Source organism: Camelus ferus, chromosome 7, assembly GCF_009834535.1.
Source record: "Camelus ferus isolate YT-003-E chromosome 7, BCGSAC_Cfer_1.0, whole genome shotgun sequence".
NCBI classification, from domain to species: Eukaryota; Metazoa; Chordata; class Mammalia; order Artiodactyla; family Camelidae; genus Camelus; species Camelus ferus.
The window spans coordinates 66183330-66204245 of record NC_045702.1 but is presented as its reverse complement, the minus strand read 5'-3'; the positions used below and the strand labels follow the sequence as shown (position 1 = coordinate 66204245).

At 41.1% G+C, this 20916-nt stretch overlaps 1 protein-coding gene across 1 annotated transcript in view; it reads right to left on the bottom strand.

Moving 5' to 3' along the window:
* Positions 1 to 20916, bottom strand: part of ABCB1 (ATP binding cassette subfamily B member 1) — a 93094-nt gene that overhangs the window by 2039 nt on the left and 70139 nt on the right. Inside the window, 6 exon segments of the mRNA XM_032484071.1 lie at positions 1541 to 1747; positions 7829 to 8026; positions 8694 to 8850; positions 11125 to 11265; positions 12539 to 12639; positions 18055 to 18258. Of these exon segments, the coding sequence (XP_032339962.1) occupies positions 1541 to 1747; positions 7829 to 8026; positions 8694 to 8850; positions 11125 to 11265; positions 12539 to 12639; positions 18055 to 18258 (1008 nt within the window).

The following is a 20916-nucleotide window of genomic DNA, read 5'->3' as shown; positions in this document are numbered from 1 at the left end:
TATAACCAGCAGGTGACACTCTCTGCATTATTTTAAAGTGAGGAAGGGAAAAAATTCTTGGGATGCCAGCCTTTTGGTGTCTGGTTTTTTTATAAAACTATCTCCAGTGCTTCAACAATTTTAATGGATGTTAAGGAATTCTATTTGGATATCTGCCTTGAAAACCTGAAACCCCCTGATTTATTTTTGTTTTTAGAGTTCTGCTGAAATTTTTTGCATATTGTTTCCCACAGAACACGATGGTCACTAAGTATTCAGTACGACGCGAAGGACAGGAGTTTAAAAGGTAGGGGACAGCAGAAACAGAATGCGTAACCTAGAAAACAATATTATCTTCTTATTTTCAGGTCCTTGCCAGGCTGAAACTTTAGTCAAACTGTTAGAGCAGGCAGGTAGCTAGATATGAGCAGACAAAGGGGGACACAGGCCAAATGGCAGAAAATCATACATCTTGTGAACAACAGGGATCCTAGGACAGACCAAGAAAAACAGGATCCTCTGGACTGATAAAAAACCTATACCTTCAGGGTTGATAAGCGTCCTGGAGGCAGTAGGGTAGGACAGGACAGGAATCTCCACCATCCAAATGTAACCTTTCGTTCATTATGACCTCCATCCAAATGTAACCTTTTGTTTATGATACCCCCATCTGAACGTAACATTTTGTTCATTATGACCTCATGCAACCTCCCAATCAAGACTAAACAAGGATTAAAAAAAAATCTTTCTTCCCCACCTGGGAAAGTGGAGCTGGGATGAAGATCAAGAAAAGACGATCCCAAATCCCTCTCCACCAATGAATATTTTGCCCGTTCATTTTTACACTCATATAACGAGCTTGCCAAAGAAGCTCAGGGCAGCTACCCACCTGGGTCGGCCCACTGTTTCCTTGAGAGTGTACTCTCTATCCCTTAATAAATTCTTGCTTTGCTTTCTTGACCTCCATGTCTTGTTTCTGAATTCTTTCTGCGACAAGACAAGAACTTCTCGCCCACAACAAAACAGCGGGCTCTGATTCTAACATCCAGAGCTTGACTTTAAAATTCAAGTTCTATATGGGGTTGCCTATTTTCACTTGCTCTTTCTGGCAACACTAGTTCCATGGCACGTAACATAGAGGTCTCCACCTGCAGATGGAGTAGGAGGAGCCCAGGTGAGGTTCCAGAAGATGGTCGGTACAGGCTCCACCTTAGAGCTGCAGCAGGGAGAGCTGCAAGGAGGCAGAAGGAAGGAAGGCTGGGAGAGAAATGCGGAGGGGAGAGAAGTGCTTCTGTGGGCCCTGCACTCAGACTTGGAGGGAAAGGCTCCCAGACGTATGCACTTTTCGGTCTGGCGGCTCACAGGGAGAGGCAGTCAGGTGATCAATTACACATGGCATTGAATAGCGATGGGAAGTGCAGCCAGATGCTTGTGCACGAGGGGGAGTGTGTTTTGGTCACTCATTTCTCTTCACCTTTGGGAAACCAGCCCTTTAGAAATCAATCACACGCCAGGGAGGCTGCCACACGCTCCGAGGTGCCTCACTGGGAGAGAGACTTACATTAGGCAGCCCCTCGATGAAGGGGTGTATGTTGGCCTCCTTGGCTGCCCGCACGATCTCCTCCTGCGACACGACCCGGCTGTTGTCTCCGTAGGCAATGTTCTCGCCGATGCTGCAGTCGAACAGGATGGGCTCCTGGGACACGATGCCCATGTGTGCCCGGAGCCACTGGACATTCAGATGCTTTATTTCCTGGCCGTCAATTAGCTGAAAATGAGAGTTTACAGATCAACTTCGGGACCAGTAATTTTGAATTCATCATTTCATACATTAAAATCACCAAGTTATTATGAGAATTTTTGTTGTTTTTAGTTTGGATTGTCAAGGTGAACTGCATAAGGTCATAACTGCATGCTCTGAGGAACGGTCATGCTTCGTCTGTGTTGATTGACCCTGGCTTCTGATACACGCATGTAGTAGGCAGAATAATCTCCCCCACCCCAACAAGATATCCATGTTCTAATCCATAAAGCCTGTAAATGTTACTCACACGGCAAAGGGGAATTAAGGTATAAGGGTTGCTCATCAGTTGACCTCAAAATGAGGATATTAGGTTGGATTATCCAGGTGGACTCAACATAATCATAAGAGTCCTCAACTGCAGAAGAAGGAGGCAGGAGAGTAGGGATCACAGTGGTTCAACACGAGAAAGACTCAATTAATCACTGCTGGATTTGAAGATGGAGGGAGAGGTCATGAGTTAGAAAAGATAAGAAAGCAGATTCTCGCCTGGTGCCTCCAGAGGGAACACAGCCCTGCTGACACCTTAATTTTAGCCCACTAGGATCCATGTTGGACATCTGACCCCAGAATTTATAAGATAATAAATTTGTGTTGTTTACATCATTCAATTTGCTGTAATTTGTTATAACAGCCATGGGAAACGAATATGATGCATTATATTTCTGGGACATATCCTGGCATCCTTATACTTATGGATTGATTTTTCACAGGAAAAGTAGCCACGATCAGATTGGAAATAACCGATATGACCACATAATAGGTCTGTAGGTCAGACTTCTGATCCGACCTCTTAGTTAGGATCAGGTTTTTGAGGAATGGGATGCAGTAATTATATGAAATAGAAGTCAGTGTGGGAGGGTGGCTGCTGTATCTCTAAACAGGTGTTGCTCTTGGGAACGTGAACTAATTTCTCTTAGTTTCTTTGTAGGTAAAATGGAAATGATGACAATTCCTAAACTCACAGAACTGAGAATTAAAAATTATTTACAGATCCCACTGAGCACAGTGTGGGGCACAGAATACATGCATATGGGCTGTCAGTGGTTTGGAACTGCATGTGTGTGATGTAGTTGGAACTACAGATGTCTGAGTGGATGAAAGGATGGAAGGACATTTACAGCATTGACCCAAAGGAGTCAAAGGGAGAGCATGCCCTTTCTTTGGTGACCTGGCTCCTTGGATTGGGGAGTGCCCCTTGCAGCCTTGCTGATAAAAGTCCTCCCTCTCTGATGCAGAGGTGTCTGCCCCAAAGATCTACTTTGCAAGAGAACTCTGGCATTCAAGTGAGAGAATTCTTCATCTCCGCTAAAGAAGAGATCAGTGACTCAGCTTCAAGCTTTTCCAATAGTGGTGATGAGTCTATTCGGAGCTCTCTAAATACTCTGAATCCGAAGTGCCTGGCTTGGTGTCTCTGGGAGACAGCTGGCCAGGGGCAGGGTACAATCTTTGCTGCAGAAAGACAGCTTCTATTTGTGAAGCTGGTAGGTACAAGGTTGGATGGACAATACAGCCATGACCCTATTAGTACCAAGCTCAGTTGCCATGGAGACTGTTTCAAGCATCTATGCTCCAGGCTTCCTCCCACTGTTAAGTGCAGGTGGGCAGTATAAAGTGGAGAGGCAGGAACAACTATACAAGGATGGGGCGAAAGAGCAGGTCTTATTAGATGGGACACTGTACTTGAGAAATGGAAATTTGAAGAAAGAAAGAGTAGTTTAACAAATATTTTTTCTCAGGCTTATACCCCTAGAAGAAAAACAGACACTATCCAACCAACATATTCAGACGAGTATGACTGATTCCAGCAAGTTTTAATGAGATTCTCTGTCACACGGAATACAGTAAGACTCTTGGGCCTCCTCATCCCTACCTGAAACAGAGCAACTGGAAACTATTTAAAACCTGTGTTAGCTAGAGAATCCTTTCCTTAGGGACAACATGTGTAGGAGCCCAAATCACACTGCTGATCAATACAAAGCTTCTCTGGCTGAGGCATATGGGGCTGTCTGAGGGAAGGCCAAAAACTCTGGGGACTCAGGGAACTCTCACAAGGTACTGGCCTAAATAAAAACTTAAGGGAAAGAAACACATTGTCAGTAACAATGAAAGGCCAAACTAAGATGATAAGCCACCTCTATTCTAGACTTAAGCCTACTGCCTGCTTTCCATAGCTCAAACCACCAAATGTTAAATATGTGTTATTCTGCTTTAAGATTTACTTTGAAATAATAACCACAGATAAAATATTGAGCACTGACTATATTATAGGCCCTGTGCTAACTATGTCTCATGCACCCTCTTGTTTAATCTTCATAACACTTGTGAGGCAGATGTGATTTTAATCCCTAATTTACAGATGTGGACATGAGTGGAATTAAGTCACTTGTGCAAGGTCACGCTCAGTAACTGGGGGAGCTTGGATAGGATCCACACACTACAGGTTGTGTTTTGCCAACACAGGTATCTCATAACTGAAAGACATTTTCTGTCCCACCTCGAAAGAGGAATGCCCCCATCTTAGCTCAGGGAGCCACTGGGTAATACCCAGACAATGACAACAGTGTCACTGACAGCAACAATACACCTAGGAGGGAGAGAGGATGCTGATGGTGTTGTGGGGGATGGGCTGGCAAGGGGAGAAAGGAAAGGTCAGGGAAGACTCATCCCAGAGTGAGTCTTAGTGAAGCTCATGAATTTAAGCTTTAAAGACCCTCATGTGCAGGTCAACACTAGGAGCTGAACAGTGTTCTGGGTGGGAGGGAGGTCAGCCTGTAGTCAGGAAGCTCTTACTGGTAAGCATTTATGAGGGACCAGAATCTTTAAGGTTTCAATATTTTGTTGTGAATTTTTTTCACTCGAAGAAAATACTCACTTTGCACCTCATTTTTTATTCATAACTTTGTATTCTTTTCAGCACAGTCCGTGAAATTGTACAACCTTCAGGCCCCACAAAACTTGGAACCTCCACCCTGAACAATTCTATAGCTTCATTTTTTAAGACTCTCCACAATTTGACCTAAACCTGTCAAAATTATCAGCTCAGTGTTTCCCAAACTATGGTTGGTATTAGAATCACCTGGGAAAATTGTAACAACGAGAAGGCCAGGCCTTAACCTACTTGAGGGAGCTGGGGTGGCTGTGTTCTTTGTTCTCTCACTAGCCCATTCTGATCCACATCAGTTTGAGAACCACTGCTCAGGTCAATGTTCCTCAGAGTATGATTCAAGGCCCGCTGAGGTCATGAGCTTTCCTAACCTCAGAGTCAAGTCCTTGCTTCAGCTCTTACGATCAAATAATGCTCAAATCCACAGACTCATTTTTTATGGCAAGAAGAACTAACTATTAGTAGCCTACTAACTGAGGGTTAACTAAGGGTCACTGATGTTCACAAACAAAACTTGGCACATTTACTAGTGTTCACTGAGGACACTTCCATTAAGAAGTCTGGCTGCCATGCAGCAGTTGGCAGTATTTCAAAGCTCTCGTGCAAATGCATAAGTGCAGGTCATTGTACTTGTGCAACAGTCAGGACATTTTGTTTTCAGGGTGCAGTGTTGTCTTGAGATGGCTGTCTGACACTCTCAGCATTCATTTCCATATTCTCCTGTGTCTGCCCTTCCATGTATCAAGGGAACGGAAGACTAAAAACTATTTTCCAGGCTCCCTTCTAGTTCTGGTAGTCACTGAGGTTCTACCAGTGAGATGCACGGTGCAAAATCTTGGGAGTCAGAGGCCAATTCTCTTTAGAAGCTATGGTGACCTAACTCTCATATTCTGGCAGGCGGGAGTTTTTTCAATGGCTGGACTCTGGTCCTGGGTCTGCAGGTTTGGAGCAACTGGGACATTGGCATAACTTTCTGCAACTTCCTGGCCACAGGATCCCAGCTGCAGTGCTGTGGTGTGAACATCTGGGAGCACTGCCTGTTACTTTTCAAACTTCCACTCTTCCAGCCCTTCCAATGATTTTGTAAGCATCTCAGTCCCCTTATTAAATACGTATCTGCTTGAAATATCTAGAGCAGTTTCTGTTTCCTACACTGAACCGCCCACTAATATGGTCAATGTTTTTAATTTTGCTCCCCTTGAGTTTATGTACATGGAGGAAAAATCATTCATTTCTTTACTTTCTTCTTGTCTAATTATTATACTGTTTACCATTATTGCTGTTTTCCACTCCAACACTTTATTATCGTCAAGGATTTCTTTTTTTCCACTAAAGTGACTATGAGTGCACTGGAGGGGGAACAGGGAATAAAATTTTTTTTGTCTTTCCTAAGTGGGTTATAATCAAAAAAGTTTGAGAACCACTACTCTAATTAAATGTGCTATTTCAGCCAAATTGGCCTATAAGTTGTATTGGGAATAATCACTTACCAGCCACCGCTAACAGTATCTCTTTCACTGAAAGACACCCTGACTGCTCACCCTTATACCCTTAGACAACCAGCTCTAGGCTTGTCTTCCTTAACTTACCAAAGTATACACCCCAATTTTTCAGTTAAAATCTTTGAGGACAGACATCATCCCCTACAATTCGTTACAGCTCAACACTTAACACACTGCTTAATAAGTGTCTATTAAAGACCATGATCAGTGTCTGAGAGCAAACATTTCCTCCTCTAATTGCTTCATTTGTCAGTGAGCTCTTCATGGAGAGTTCTTCGTTCAAACCTTAGCCAAAAGACCGAAGCATAACATCAGAATTTACAGAAACTATAAAACAAGGTAATACAAATAAGGAACAAAGCTTAAAGAAGAGCAAAGCTTATGTAACTGTCAAAGAATGGACTGAGTAAAGGAAGTAACTTCGAATACAATAAGAAATATTTACGATAACTGTGATTTCCATGGGGAGGTACAAAAAGCCCTGGACTACAGGTGGAAAATTCTATCTTAATCTACATCAGTTAATGCAAGTAAGACCCACTTGGAGCTGGTGGACATCAGTCTGACTGCAGAAAGCAGCTGTCCATGTTGGTTGGTCAGTGCCCATACCATCCTAGTTGTTAAATATTTTACAGTATCAACTCTGAGTACAACCAGTAACTCAATGCCTACATAATGAAAACTTTCTGCTCTAAATTCTAATCCTTCCTAATTTGATTCTTGTTCTAGTCTCCATTATAGTCATTTAAAATTTCACTGCTCCCTTCAAGACTCCTAGCTCACTACTGGTATGGAAGACAGTCCCTGAGAGGCACTCACTGGAGGTTTGTTGAATGTTGAATGAGTAAATCCGACCCTTCACTTATTCTTTTAGTTTCAGAAACCAAAGAGAATCCCTCTATGTCCCTTATTTGATTCCCAAATTTGTTGATGTCACTTTTTGCCCCTTTAGAAGGTGTTTCAGTGCCCTCTCTCTATGAATGGTTTTATCTTGTCCTCAGCCATAAATTCCCCATCCTAAACACTCTCCCTGGACTCTGCCTCCCCATTCTTATTTTCCTTTCCTTCACCTTTGATCTTCTTGAGAGTCTACACTCAGTTTCCAATTACCCTCCTAACCATACAGTCAGCCACGCTAAACTGTTTTATACTACACCTACATCACTGAAAATACTTTAAAATCTCAGAAGCAGCCTATTAATTGCCAAATCCTCCCATATCCTTTCAGTCTTCACCTAACCCACCTCTCCCTGACATTTGTCACTGCTGACTACCTTTCTTCTTGTTGAAACTCTTTCCATCCCTGGCTCCCATCTCCCTAGTCTCTCTCAGCATCCCTCCTCCAGCTTTCCGGCTACTTTCAGTTTTCCTGGATCTTCTCGGATAAACTGAGACCTAACCAAGGGGAGGATGATGCGTGGTTTTTAGACTTTTTAGGCTGCTTCCAAAGGAGGGGAGAGGAGCAGTGTTGAGAGAAAGGCTAGAGAAGTTGGCTGGGGCAGTGGACACAGCTTGGAGACTGTATCTAGGATGTCAGACCTTAAGTAGGATCGTTATTTAAAGGTTTGAAAAACCATGGCTTCTAGGCGAGAATTAAATACATCCAGACATTTAGATGACAAAAAACTGGACACGAGATGAATAAGAAAGTGTGCTCACCACTTTCCCAGCCAAGGGGTCGTAGAACCGCTCCAGGAGCTGGACCACCGTGCTCTTCCCACAGCCGCTGCTGCCCACCAAGGCCAGGGTCTGGCCTTTCTTCACCTCGAGGCTCAGTCCCTGAAGCACAGGGATGTCTGGTCGCGTGGGATAGTTGAACTTGACTTCATTAAATGTCACATTTCCTTCCATTGTAATCTAAAATCAGAAAAATAACAGTACATTTAATTGCTGCAATCTTGAAAACTCATTTTATAGCCAACCCTTTACTGCCAGGTGTCAGAAGGTGGTGACCTGCATTAGCATCAATCAGGCTTTGCTTGTAACTGCTAGAATGTAGTAAGTGAGATCTCAAAGGGTCAGTGTTTTTATAGCACGTTGCATTACACACAACATATGTGATAGCTCAAATCTTTAGTTCCTAGAGAATAGAGTAACCTACATATAATAAAACCTGATTAACAGGATTTGTGTATACAGTGGGCAGTATTTCCATATCCTTGTGGCTTTGTTGAACAAAAGTAGTAGATGTTAACCTGTATGATCAGCATTTATTAAAATGAACTCCTGATATAGAAAGTTCTACTTTATTACCAAGCAAATAAAAAAGTACAGATTTTTAACAATTTTTAAAAGTTTTTTTTGGGGGGGTTAATTAGGTTTATTTGTTTCTTTATTTATTTATTCTTTTTTTTTTTTAATGAAGGTACTGGGGACTGAACCCAGGACTTCTTACATGCTAAGCACACACTTTACCACTGAGCTATACCCTCCCCCACCAAGCACAGATTTTATTAAGCTTCCTCTTAGAATACTCTCATCCATCAGTCAGGAGCAGATCATATAATCAAAACTTCAAACTGACCGGCTTCAGGCCTTCCGTGCTATAGCTGTCGATCAGAGGGACTTTTTCAATGATCATGATGATGTGGGATGCTGAAATTTTGGCCTTGGCATAGTCAGGAGCAAATGAACTGACCTGCCCTACAGCCATGGCTCCAAAGACGATAGCTGAGAACACTCTGCAAACAACAAAGACAGAACATGTGCACAAAGAGTTACGACTGCAGTGCTAGAAAGGTGACACTTCTAAAACCAGAGAGCACTGCCTCAATTACAAAAACACTACTCCAACAATAAAACAAAACCAATAAAACACATTTCCTTATAAGTTCATGACAGAGTAATAGAGTGATTGTAAAATGGCCCCAGGTTTCATCTCTCTCTGTGTCCTCACCTTCTTGTAATGTGACTTTGCAGCTCCTCCTTTTAAGAAGTGGAGTGTGTTTTCCTACCCTTTGAATCTGGGGTGGCCTTTGACTTGTTCTGGCCAACAGGATGTGGTGGAAGTGACTGTTGCCAGTTCAAAGCCTATGACTCAGGGGACTTTGCGTGCTTCTCTCTCTCTGGAGGACAAGATACAGATAGAAGAGTGCTGTGTGAGCCCCAGCCAACTAGCTTGTAGCTCACTGCACTCAAGAGTCAGCCTAGCTGAGATCCACTATGCCCAACCCAGATCAACAGAACTGCCCTGCTGACGCACAGACTTAAGGGCAAAAATAAATGTTTATTACTGTACGTCACTGGGAGTTAGTGGTTGATTGTTATGCAGCATTATTTTGGCAATCAATAATGGAGAGAGACGGTTCTGCTGGAATTACATCAGATTCTTAGAAAACCTGTGAGCTGCACAGCAAAGAGCGAGTTCCTTCAAGAGCCAGATATCGTGCTGCTCTCATGAAGTGACGACATTCTTAATCTTTGACATGGGACTCATCGTAGCTTAATGCAGGGAAGGACCTCACAGGGTATCAAGTCCAGTTCTCAGTGTTTGTGCCAGGGCACTTCCCCTAAGTTGGCTTCCATCCTTTGTTTTAGGAAGTCGGAAGTTTGGCTGAGGAAGTCTATTGTTAAAAAAATTTCTTTTCAAGCTGAAGAAAAATGTACATCCCTTTGCATAATAACACCCTCCAAGCACTGGACTATTGTGAAAAAGGCCCTTTGCTTCTTTGGTATCCCCTTTCACCCTCAACACTCCACCTGCCTCCTCTAGACAGATTTATCAAAATGCTTTTCTAAACAGTGGGCCTGGAACAGACATAATATTGGGAATCTTCCCAGAATAATACTAAGTTCACTAGGTCCGTTCCTTGGGACTCTGCCTGTGTTAATGGCGCACACAGTGTCTTTTTTTTTTTTTTAATAGCGCTAAATAAATCACACAGATAGTTAACCTTGGGCTTGTTACTATTTAGACCTGTAGGATCTTTTTAAAATGGACTGCTCTTCAGATAGGTCTACCCTATCCTTTACTTGGAAGATTGATTTTCCAAATCTCAATGGCCAAGAGTCAGCAACTTTCATCAACTGCATACCTTAACCTTGGAGTAAAGCAATACATCAAATAATATTTAATCAAAGCACTAATGCTAATGATGCCTGGTTTTGATCTTTTGGTCATAGCTATAAATAGCACCCAATGTCATTTGTCATATAGATATTAAGTGGAAATTTAAAATTTGCTGATGGGGTCATCTGGAGAAAACTATAATGCATGCACAAGTCAGTGTCTAAATAGGATGGAAATATTATACTAATACATTATATTTCCAGGCTTAGATGGCTCTGATTTAAATGTAAAACTGTATTACCACTAATTATCGTATGCTATTCAAAGGGCAGCTCAGCCATCACCAAATCTAGACAGTCAGGAAAATTACACACACATTTCACGACCAAACTGCGTATTTGAGCATTGTCTTCTACCTGAACAATTTGCTGCATTCACACTGACAGAGCAGACATCCTAGGTTAGCTTTCCTTTGTCACTTCTCAATTTCTCCAGCTTTCACCTTCTAACTGCTTTTTTTTTTAAGTCAAGGAAAGCAAATTTATCCTGGAACCTTCCAGGGCTCTCAGAACTCAGTGCTCCACACTCATTCTTCAGGCGCCCTGTTAGTCCTTTACAAGGAGCCAGGTACCTGCTCTGGGTTAAGCTTCTGCCCAAGCACCCAGGCCTTCTGGAAACCCCTCACTGAATGACCATCCCACTGAGCCATGAATGCAGGAAGGCTGAATGTGTGAGTAAGCACCAGGCAGAAGGAAACTCAGGGGCTCCCCAAATGAAATGAGGTGCTTCCAGAATAGCATACGGAAACTTCAGAGGCAAAATGCCATCTTCTGAACCACCAAAGTCTCTTCATGAAGCTTCGCAGTAAGGTTTTCTATCCAGGCATGAAGTATGTTACCTCGGCTTGATTTCTAGGGTTTAACTGTAACTAGAGCTCCATACTTACAACAGAACATCCTGAAAGTCCATGAGGCCATGCGCCACCAAGTAGGCGCCAAACCGGAAACAGCCAGCGTAAGAGAAATACATCATTGCCTGGGTGAGGGAGAACGTGATTCCAAAGATGTGCGCCTTCCTCAGAGAGTTTCTGGAAAGAAGACATTTTGAAACTTCCTTGACTTTCATTTCTCAACCCTGAAAATGGTTAGCAGTTGGGTATGGAGTTGCGGCAGATAAAAACGGGTTTCGTTTCCAAAAATCTAAGTTCCTCACATCACCACTTGAAAGAATTGAGGAAACTGGCTAATCTCTGAGCCTCAGTGTCTTCATCTTTAATGAAGAATTAACCACACCTCAAAGTGTTGAGGTAAAGTTAAAATAAGCCAGCAAAAACATGATGAGATGGTTAGGAATTAATACATGGAATTTCTACCTCTTTTCCCTCATTCATGGATAGATAACATGTATGTACTATACAGTGAACATTCATTCAATACACATTGACCCAAAACACACAAGGTGCAGGGACCACGCTGGGCCACACAGAGGAACCAGGCATGTTCTTGTCCTTGGGGACCGAGGAGTCAACTTGGATTAAGATTTATGCAACGAAAGTACCTTATGAACAACATGTTACAGGAAGACTGGAGGAAGCACTAACTCTCTGGGGGAGTGAGAAAAGGCTCCACAAAGGAGTTAACATGCATGGATTTTTGGAGTCACATGGCACTGGGCAATGTGGGGGTAAGAGCAGACTGGTGAGTGGGCTGGGCTTCCTACTCCTGCTTCAACCAGATCAACTCTGCTTTTATCTGTTTCATACACTGGGATTTCAAATGATTTTTTTTCCAGAAAAAAAAGCTCTACTATTGTTTAAAAAGTTTGAAAACCCATTGATAAGGTCCAGCTCTCTCCTTTCACCATAGAAGAAGTGAGTCTCACAGAGGTTGGGTTTGCTTATGTTTACATCACTTTTTAGAGCCCTCACTGAGTTCATAAAGGAAGAACAGGAAGTCTCCATTGGAGAAGGGTAAAGAGATGAAGGAAAGGCGTACTCCAGAAGCACCACCCCCTTGGGGCCCAAAGATACCTCAAGTCTCATGTTCCTTAAAGAACTAATTCCCAGCAGGAACATGTAATAGGGTCTTCATCCAAACTTGTGTCAGAGAGTCCTTCTCAATATCCTCTCTCCCTCCCCTTCCCATTAGTTACAGCTCTCACAGCTTCTACCTCTGAGACGTCCCTGCCTTAGGTCAGGGTCTCGTGAGTCCTCTATTGGCTAATTCTAAGAGCTTCCTACTTGGCTCCTTTCTAGAAGTTTCTCCACCCATTCCCTACCTTCCAACCAAAGTAACCTTCCTGAAAACAAATCTGATGACTGGAAAACTCCCCACACTCCCCTCCCACTCTTCCGTGGTTACCTGTATGGTACCTGCAGATTCTGGTCATACATATATTCAAACTTCTCCTCTCGAGTCAAGGAAACAACTGTTCGGAAGTTTTCTATTGCTTCCGTTGCAATCTGTAACAGAGAGCACCCAGTCACTAAGGGCACAAAGGCCAACGGTGGCAGTAAGTTTGAATTCCATAAAAGAGATTAATAAAATTAATTGTAAATCAATTATTTAGTATGGCATTAGATAGTATTTAATATGTAGTATTAAATTATATTTATTATGACCCATGAGCTTCTTTGCTATGGAAAAGGATACTAAGTAACTTACCAAATCAAGTTTTCAGTCCATAAGGAAGATAGGCTAATTCAAACTTCTCTTTACAGAAAAAGAAGCTAGAGCTTAAACAGATGATGGCACTGACCTAAAGCCATCTTTTACAGCTCAAAATTAACCTGAGCACTCAGTATTTTACCTCTATTGCAGTGCTCTTTCTTCTATGATGGTCACGTTTTAAGTTTATAGTTATTATATATGTATATGTATATATATAAAATAACATGTAATGTTAATCTTTTTCTCTGAATAATTGTCATATGAGACAACTAAAGAATATTTAGAAAATACTGAAAAGAAAAAGAAGGTGATGGAAAGTTACATGTTGGTGTATTTTATATAATCCACTCACATTTTTTTCTTTTTCTAAACATATACTTAACAAAATTGGGATCCAATTCTCTATTTGGCTTTACAGCCTCATTTTTTACCTTAACAGACATCAAGAGTATTTTTCAAGGTCATCAAACATACATTACTGATGGGCTGTTTAAAGGGCCACTTAATATCCCAGTCAGCTAAGAAGTCCTTTATTGTTGAACAAGGTTTTCAATTCTTATTAAAAAATAATGCTGGAGGGGAGTATATAGCTCAGAGGTACAGCACATGCTTAGCATGCAAGAGGGCCTGGGTTTAATCTCCAGTACCTCCATTAAAATAAATAAATAAACCTAATACCTCCTCCTCAAAATAAAAACCAAACTTTTTTTAAATGATGTGATAAACATCCTTGTACATAAATGTTCGTCCATAGTGAATTATTTTCTTAGAAGTTCTCAAAAGTGAAATCACTAGGTCAAAGGGAATAAACTAATTTCTAAGGAGCATGGCACATATTATCAATTTCTTTTCCAGAAAGTTCCTATCATTTAATTATATTTTACTTGAATATAGCTTTTAACAAGGCTATTTGACTAGGACAAGTACATCCTTTATAACCTCTGGGTAAAGGGCTATGGAAAATACAAAAAACAATGTACAAAATGAGATTTCAGCCTGCATCAGCGTGGGACCTTGAAACACTTCTCTGTCTTGTTCTCCTCACCTGTAAAATGAGGAGGTTGGACAAGAGGGTCTCTGAAGTCCCTTTTTAACTCTTTAATTCTAGCAGGAATAATTTCTCAAATTGTAAGTCTAAATTATAAATCAGTAAGGAAAATTTGATTGTTTAAGATGTTTTTCCTTTCTCTGGCCTCTACACTGGTCAGAACTATTCTAAAACAGACACATTCAGTTACACTGGAGTGACTTAACAGCTTAAAAGTCACAAACACAAAATCTCACTATTCTTTACTGAATCCTACACAAAGACCTAATTGCAAAGATAATAGCAAATATTTGACGTAACATTAAGTCAGTTTTAAAGACTAATGCAAAAAGCTACTAGAAGAAAAAAAACCCATGTTTTTAAGAACAAAAATGTATTTAAAAAATAAAGTTAAAAATAAACTCTGACCCAGTAGCCCCAGAAGACTGACCTATGTTCACCATAAGCTACTAACAAATATAGGAAAAAGGGGGAGGGTACAGCTTAGTGGTAGGATGCGTGCTTAGCATGCATGAGGTCCTGGGTTCAATTCCCAGTACCTTTATTAAAAAAAAAAAAAGATAAATAAACCTAATTACCTCCCCACCAAACAACAACAAATATAGGAAAATGTCCCGATTCAATTTATGTTACAATATTTTATAAAATTCTTTATATATTATAAAAATACACACTCATCCTAGAAAATGCTAAAAGTACAGAAAGCAAAAAGTCACAGGAAAAAATTCACCTCCAATCAAACCCCCAAAGACAATCCTTGTTCAGACCCCATGTTAGGAATATTTTTGATTATAAGGCTTCAAACAAATAGAAGAGGTTTTTCACATTAGTAAGAGAATTCAACAAATTATAACATTGTTGGTAAAGAGGTTTTACCGTAAGCTTCAGTGTAACAGTTTTAACAAATATTTTCTGTGCATATTTTCTAAGGCGAGTGTGTTTTGTTTGGGACTGGTTTGTAAATGTTGTCACTTTTTACAGTGCATGAACAGCCCTATAAAAGTAAGAGTTTATGAGTCACAGACCCTGAATGGTGAGTAAAACAATACAATCATGGCACAATTGTCTTTATCTTCCAAACAATGAAGCAATTAGGAAAAGGCTTAATTAGTACTCTGGATCCTCATAGCTTCATTTATCCCAAGAGTTTTAAATAGACTCATTAACCACTATAAGGAGTGAGAACTTCCAATTCGAGAAGAGTAAATAGCACTGAGTATCTATCAGAAACCATTACGTACTAAGAAATTTTGAAGAAAAGAAAAAAATATGTATATGTTCCTAGAAGAAACAAAAGAAACCCTGACATTGCTCCTCCCACCCTCAAATAAACTGAAGTTTGATTAAAGCTTTTATTTTTGAGAGGCAAAAGCATCTATTCTATAAAAATGTTTCTTAGTCAATAGCAATGTGACAGAAGCCGGAGCACAGATTGCGGACAGGGTAGAGGTGATGACATCGCACAGTCAGGATACAGCCGGACATCACAACATCCTGCTCTGGAATCCTGGGCTTGCTCTGTCCCTTTAAGGGCAAACCAACAGATACGCCTGGTTCCCATTTTAGTAAGGAAGACAGACCATTAACCAATAAATAGGAAAGAAACATAACGTGCTGAGAAAGGTTGGGAATTAATTCAAGTATCAGGAAAGACCTCTCTGAAGAGACATTCTGAGATGTGAATCCTGTAAAGGAGGCAGCCTTGGGAAGCTCAGAGAGAACCAGCTTGGAGTGTGCTAGGAACTGGGAGAAGGTCCACAAGGCCAGAGCAGGGTGGGCGACGGAGACAGCAGTGCACGAGAGAGGGTCAGAGAAGCCTCCAGAGGCTGGGTCTTGCAGAGTTTTACAATTCAGGGTAAAGGGCTGATTTTATTCTAAGTGTGATCAGAAGCCCCTAGAGGTTTTGGGGTTAGCACGATCTTATTTCTGTCTGTAAGAGATGAGTGAGGCTTCTGCGAGAGAAATGCAGAAAGCAGGTAGACAAGAACAGGAGTGAATGCAGGGAGATCAGTTAGACTGTTGCTGTGTGACTTTGGGCAAGTTACCTGATTTCTCTGAATCTTGGGTTTCATTACCTAATGGGATCATTCAAAAGGGTTATTGAGAGTGTCAAATGATGTAATGTATGTAGAGGTCTTAGCAAGATGCCTGATATATAATAAATACTCAATAAATGGTAACCTGAGAATGCTGATCAGATGGGAGCTGATTTTTATTTCATGAGCAGTCACCACTGCTCTCCCTACCTGCTTCTGCCCTTCTCATGAATCACCCCTGAATCAGAGCATTTATCCCACCACCGACCATTACCAAGAAGAGCTGCTATATTTACACATACCCTTTTCCATCTGCACCTCTTCCCTTGCCCGTGGGGGCAGAAATCAGAGTCTGAATCTGAGGCACCCTACCAAGACATTAGCCTGTGGTTAAGATCCATGCTGCCTTAAGATCGATCATCATCTTCCTACAAACAACCTAAGACTCCTTTCTGGGACATTCTGAACACGTCAGTAAGTGAAGACACTGTCAAATTGTAATATGTCTCCTTTTTATATGCATTTCATGCTAGATTTTTCCATCTTCTCCTCAGATGAAGAGTCAACAGCATAGGGGGAAAATCAACAAGTACAGGATTAAATGAAGGGACTTGTCACAGGATGGATTTCCTGACAAGGGCCCGTGTTACCTGGACCGGGCCACAGCTGGATGCCTGGGGGCCAGCCACATGCTGCTGACCCTCAGGAGAGGGCTTCTGATAGCCTGACGGGAAACATCACATGAGATCTTTCCCCCACAGACAATCACTGAGAAGCACTAAAGCTGGTCCAAAGGGATTTCCTGAAGGAATCCCAAGGACACAGGGTGAAAGCCTGAGGAGACAGCAGGGAGGTGGAGGACAAAGTGTTAGTGGTGACCAACCTGCAGGATCCCTTCCTCATCCTTACTGGTGAAGAGCCTGGCACAGAGACAAAGTGTCTCAGACACCTGAGCCACTGTGACTGCCTGGGTCCCTGCCCTGACTCTTGGGAGCCATAGAGGATCCCCTGATAGATGTACCCCTATCCTAGATGGCTGGCCCACTCCTGGGGGTCAGTCCTGCTCTGACTGCTCATCTCTGCAATGATACAGAACACCTGGTGTCAGATTACATCCAGCCATCAGTAGATCTCTTCGTTTCTTATTCTTAACAGAGGCACAACTTTGGAGCACGACCGTCTGGCTTTGAATCCTGGCTCTGAGACTTATCAGGTCTAAGGCACCAGGGGCCTGACCTGCCTGTGCCTCAGCCTCACCTGAAAAAGCAGCTAATAATAGAACCTACCTCTTAGGGTCCCTCTGAGGAGTAAAGTGTTTGCTCAAGAAAACACTGCAAATGCCATATAGGCATTTGTTGAAAACACAACCAGAAAAATCACAAATAGACAAGTATGCAGCCAAACAAGCAAACAAACAAACAAACTAGTATTAGGGTAAGAGTAAACAGATGTAAGAAATAAGATGAAGGGAGGAGGCATAACAAAAAGGAAAGAATGATAATAATTTAAGCTACCCTACTGTACAACACAGGGAACTATATTCAATATCTTGTAATAGCCTATAATGAAAAAGGATCTGAAAAGGAATACATATATATACATATGTATAATTGAATTAGTATGCTGCACACCAGAAATTAATACAACATTGTAAACTGACTCTACTTCAATAAAAAATACATATATAAAATGAAATTTAAAAATAATTTAAGCCAGATAGAAAAAATATCTTTAAGACTTCCCCATTTTCTAATCTCCCCGCCCCTATACAATTGAATGAGCCTACTTTCCTCAAGAAAGCAATGGATTTCTGCTTGCTCCAGAGAAAGTGGGAGTGAGGAAAGGAGGGGTGGGGAAGGAGAGAGGCAGGGAGAAGAGTGGGAAGCTAGAAACCAGAAAAGCCTGATAAAATTTGTTGTCAGTCTGAGGGTCTAAGAATTTGGTTTGCTACTTTTCATCAGTTTCCAATCTGCTTTGAGGAAGCAAGTGTCAAACAAGACTGCTTTGAAGAAAAGTTATAAAAACATTCTTGGAGCACAGGTGGTAGTCGTTGAGTAACAGAACAACACTGAGTATAATATTTTACTCTATTTAGCTCAGCAATTATATTCCTTTTGACTCACCTTCCCGGCACCTTCTAGTTCTTTTTTATCTTTCAGTGCTTGTCCAGATAGCATTTTCATTTCAATAACTCCTGCTATTGCAATGATGGGCACAATTGCTAAGAGTAAAAGTGTTAACTGCCAGCCATAGATTAAGGATATAATAATGCCTGTCCCAAGATTTGCGACATTCTGGGTAATTACAGCAAGTCTGGAACCTATAGCCTGTAAAACAAACAAACAAAACATGTTCACACAGACATTTATCATCTTTGAAATCTGTGTTTCTATATTTTCTTAAGGATTATGATAATTCAGCTTCATGAAAATCTCTTCTCGGTTACGAAATAAAAAGTAAAAGTTCACTTGTAAGCGTATTCGGTTTCTAAAATGAGAATTTCCATGACTTTAGAATAAACACAGAAAGAAGATCAATGATTCAAAGTTCAATTACGTATTTCTACCTCATCTGATTTTTTAATACCAAGAAAATCTTCATGAATCAATATCATGGTCACTAATGCAAGCTCTGCAAATCAGCAAGATAAAACAGACTGACAATTATATTAAATCAGGAATGTTGGAAATTTCCAATGGTAGATGCATCATTACCCATAATTTAAGCCTAATATTTATCATTAAGGATGTCCAAATATACCTTAGCCTATTAGAGATGCTTATTATGTTTAGAAAAAATACACAGAGCTGAAAGTTACAGGATTTAATTTAGGATATTCAGCAGGCATCAGAACCTTCTGTCTGTATGCCTGAGGGAGCTGGAAGCATGACTTTCAGATGCATGTAGTTATTTCCAACTGAAAAGCCAAAGTCAAAATATACAGTCAATTCAGACCACTACTCTCTACTTCCCTCTTTTACCCTGGAAACACCCCAGGCCCTTGAACCTTTGCAAATTCCTGCTCTGGCTGCCGGATCTACTTCTCTTTGAAAATGGCCCATGTTTTTTTCACTCCCCAAACTTCCTCTGCCTGAGTGGGGCCAGTCTCAGGGAAACATTATGATGGAGCACAGTCTAGAATGGTAACGGCCACCTCTGTGATTTTGGACAAATTTTTCCCAACCCCAAAACAAGCAGGTACACTGATGAATAACTAAAGCTTCTGTCAGCTCTGAATTTTTGGACAGAATTCTTTACAAGCCCCCTGACTCAATATCAACCCTCTGAAATCATTCAACACCTATGTTGCTATAAACACCACACCAGTAATTGGGGGAAACAGGTATTACAAGACTACCAGTAGCCCCTGTACATTAAATTCCATACCAGGGAACTGCACCAGGGTTGAAAGAAACAGCCTAAATAACAGAGCATTTATTTTTGTTTGAGGCAGTCACTGAGCTTCTAATAACAGGATGCTTAGCTAAACTTGGTGCAAGTTCAAGAGTGGAGGGGCCTTCAAAGCCAGCTCTCTGTATTTGCTCATTTTCAATTTGAAGGTCAAAGATTACAACCTGAAGAGAGACTGTGGCACAGGGATGAGGGAGATTATTCCTGTTCTCAGCATTTACAAGTCCTACTCAGAACTCATTTCCCACAGCAACCGATAGAGAGGAGTACTCAGAACATCCTCCAAGTTCATAGCAGAGAAATTACCCGGGACTTAAGCTTTCAGGCATATAAATATTCAGCTTCGGATAGTAGCTAAGACTGCAGAAATAGGTAAAATGGGTCAAAGATGACAAATTAATTCTTTAATGTACATGTAAGATGTTCTAAAAGATCTAGAATCTTAAGCAGGGGGTAAAGTAAGTCCCTTGGCTTAAGGTGATTTAGCACTTCAGGTGACATTGCACTGGTCACCATTCTTTATTCTAAAGACTAACAGTATCTCACATCCATTTCTCAGATGGAAAAGGAATCTCTAGAGTGCTCCATGGGAGAGCATGGATTAGTAGTAGCCAGATAATTTTCATTTCAACAGTAAGGCTGGGGGGTGGGGGGTAGAGCTCAGTGGTAGGGTGCAAGTTAAGCATGCAGGAGGTCCTGGGTTCAATCTCCAGTACTTCCATTAAAAAAAAAAAGTAAGGCTGAGAATAGGTAACACTCCAACACCAGAGCCCAAGGGTGAAGCAAGGTACGACAAACTTGCTTAACACCGGAAACCTACCAAGACTCTCCTCGCAGTCTCTCCAGCCCACTGTGTTAGCACATACCTGTATCACCTCCTCTCCCACTCATCTTTCTCCCCACCTTCCCCTCTCCTGCTATTTATTTCCTCCCCAAAGCACAAGCATATCGGTTGAAATCCAATTTTTAAACAAGCATATTTCCTGAATCTCTTTTTGAAATTAGGAACATTTAACTTCATCTTTCCCTTAACTACCTTCTCCCAGGGGAAAAAAAAAAAATTAAAGAAAAAAATTTTAAAATACATAGCTGCTTCTGACCTCTATGTGGCTCTCGTTTGCTTTTTTCTCAGAATTCTAATCCTTAAACCAAAATAAAATGAAATTAAAAGCCTCCCATTTCATAGGCAAAATATTGAGCTTTATTTTCTTCTGATTTATGATTAGCAGGATTAAACTACTTACTCACAAAATACATCTGAGAAAACATTTCACTGTGAAACTATGAAAAAAATTTAACACACAACTTGAGTTAGCCTCATTTTAGGTGGTGATGATTTTTGACAGCACCACTTGCTTCAGATAATTTTATATACATAAAAAAATCACACTACTTCCTACTGTGTAATATATGTATGTGTATATATGTATACAGAGGTGCGTATGTGTATATGTATATGTATACGTTACGTGCACACATGTATCCACTACCGTAAACAGGTAAGCTGGTGGCATAAAGGGGATTCAACCGTTCTCTCTTAGCTCTTTTCTGATAACAGCTACACTGGGCTTTCC